This window comes from Gobio gobio (assembly GCF_949357685.1).
Source record: "Gobio gobio genome assembly, chromosome: 23".
NCBI lineage: Eukaryota > Metazoa > Chordata > Actinopteri > Cypriniformes > Gobionidae > Gobio > Gobio gobio.
The window spans coordinates 44349418-44351917 of NC_137119.1; the positions used below are offsets into that span (position 1 = coordinate 44349418).

A 2500-nucleotide genomic window follows, 5' to 3' on the forward strand; every position below is an offset into this window, starting at 1 on the left:
GTGTGTGTGTGTTGTCTGTGTGCAAGAGTGAAAATGTGTGTGAGAGTGTGTGAGAGTGAGTGTGTGTGTGTGTGTGTGTGTGTGTGTGTGTGTGTATGTATGTGTGTGAGAGTTTGTGTGTGAGAGAGAGTGTGAGTGTGTGTGTGTGTGTGTGTGTGTTGTGTGTGTGCAAGAGTGAATGTGTATGTGCAAGAGTGAGTGTGTGTGTGTGTGTGTGTGTGTGTGTGTGTGTGTGTGTGTGTGTGTGTGTGTGTGTGTGTGTGTGTGTGTGTGAGTTTGTGTGTGAGTCTGTGTGTCCGTGTGAGGGAGTTTGAGTGAGTGTGTTTGTTTGCGAGTGAGTGTGCGTGAGTGTGTGTGTGTGTGTGTGTGTGTGTGTGTGTGTGTGTGTGTGTGTGTGTGTGTGTGTGTGTGTGTGTGTGTGTGTGTGAGTGTGAGTCTTTAGCTCCTCCATGAGCTCGGCTGTGTTCAGAATCGGTTCAGTATTTCCGTCTTTTATAAATATGATAAACTAAAGACTCTTGTGAGATATGAAGGATCAACACTACTCTATAGATACTCAAGATTAACACCAGACGGTGTGTGTGTGTGTGTGTGTGTGTGTGTGTGTGTGTGTGTGTGTGTGTGTGTGTGTGTGTGTGTGATGACCCTCAGCACGATCACACACACTGAAAACATCTTACAATCCTTTAATTTGAATCTGCCAATGCAAACACACTGAACTGAGAACATTCATGGTCAGCTCTTAACCTTCAAGACTCATAATCAATAACAGAGGTCATCTGTGTGTGTGTGTGTGTGTGTGTGTGTGTGTGTGTGTGTGTGTGTGTGTGTGTGTGTGTGTGTGTGTGTGTGTGTGTGTGTGTCTCACCTCCACCACGCAGCTGTAGTCGGAGCCGTCCAGCAGTGAGATCTTGCACTGCATGTTCTTGGGTTTCCTGGTCACTTTCACTGGAGATCGGGTCAGTTTACTGGAGGAGGACCAGTGGGAGGCGCCGTCGTCCTCGGCCGGCTGGTGATTGGCTCTCCCCTGCGGGACTCCGCCCACCTCACGCTCCCCAGCCTGACCGTCAGACAGAAACACACACACAATGACACACTGACACCTGTGTGTGTGTGTGTGTGTGTGTGTGTGATGGGCAGGTGTATGGTTAGTGTGTGTGTGTGTGAGTGAGTGAGTCAGTGAGTGTGTGTGTCTGTGTGAGTGATTGAGTGTGAGTGTGTGTGTGTGTGTGTGTGTGTGTGTGTGTGTGTGTGTGTGTGTGTGTGTGTGTGTGTGTGTGTGTGTGTGTGTGTGTGTGTGAGAGAGAGACAGTGTGTGTGTGTGTGTGTGTGTGTGTGTGTGTGTGAGAGAGAGACAGTGTGTTTGTGTGTGTGTGTGTGTGTGTGTGTGCGTGTGTGTGTGTGTGATTGAGTGTGAGTGTGTGTGTGAGTGAGTGAGTGAGTCAGTGAGTGTGTGTGTCTGTGTGAGTGATTGAGTGTGTGTGTGTGTGTGTGTGTGTGTGTGTCTGTGTGTGTGATTGAGTGTGAGTGTGTGTATGTGTGTGTGTGTGTGTGTGTGTGTGTGTATGTGTGTGTGTGTGTGTGTGTGTGTGTGTGAGTGAGAGAGAGACAGTGTGTGTGTGTGTGTGTGAGTGAGAGAGAGAGAGACAGTGTGTGTGTGTGTGTGTGTGTGTGTGTGTGTGTGCGCGTGTGAGAGAGAGACAGTGTGTGTGTGTGTGTGTGTGTGTGTGCGCGCGCGGGCGTGTGTGTGTGTGTGTGCGTGTGTGGGAGAGAGACAGTGTGTGTTTGTGTGTGTGTGTGTGTGTGTGTGTGTGTGTGTGTGTGTGCGCGGGCGTGTGTGTGTGTGTGTGTGTGTGTGTGTGTGTGTGTGTGTGTGTGTGTGTGTGTGTGTGTGTGTGTGTGTGTGTGTGCGTGCGTGTGTGTGTGTGTGTGAGTGAGTTTTTAGCTCAATTGTTTCATAATGTAAAAATTGGACTTCTTCATTTTAACACACAGGTGTCGATCCTTAAATCTCAATATGAAAAATGGAAAAATGCAGCTTGATTGTTTGATGATTGTCTGTGCTGTAGCGTTGCCGTGGCAACCAGAGGCGGACCTGTTCTGTCCTGACCGGTGTGCTGTGGGCGGCGGCCGGAGGGAGCTGGTCGTCGAGGGGCGGGGCCGAATGGGGCGGAGCCGCGCTGGCCCCCTGCTCTGCTTTACTCTCTGGCTCTGTCGTCATGACGAATCAAACTGTGATCAGAGACACACACACACACACATGAACACACACAGCAAACGCACTGTCCCTTTAAATACAGATCGCCAGCTGACCTTTGACCTCAATGCTGTGGAGTTATGACTGTGATTCTGCTCACACACACGATCAGAGGAGATGAATTCATGACGACTGATGCACAGGATCATGAATATTAATCAGTGAGAGTTTGACCTTTATCTTCGGATCAAAGGCATTATGGGATGCACACACAACTGTTCTCTAACTCAGCCATCGGTATCA

General features: G+C 49.4%; 1 protein-coding gene across 1 annotated transcript in view; it reads right to left on the reverse strand.

Moving 5' to 3' along the window:
- The window catches only part of epb41l3a (erythrocyte membrane protein band 4.1-like 3a), a 63615-nt gene extending 61197 nt beyond the window's left edge, over positions 1 to 2418 (reverse strand). The window contains exons 1-3 of the mRNA XM_079806419.1: positions 2314 to 2418; positions 2096 to 2232; positions 869 to 1060 (exon numbers count right to left, since the gene is read on the reverse strand). Coding sequence (XP_079662545.1) covers positions 869 to 1060; positions 2096 to 2221 — 318 coding nt within the window. The 5' untranslated portion in view covers positions 2222 to 2232; positions 2314 to 2418. The remainder of the gene's footprint in view (positions 1 to 868; positions 1061 to 2095; positions 2233 to 2313) is intronic.
- Positions 2419 to 2500: the final 82 nt, after the last annotated feature.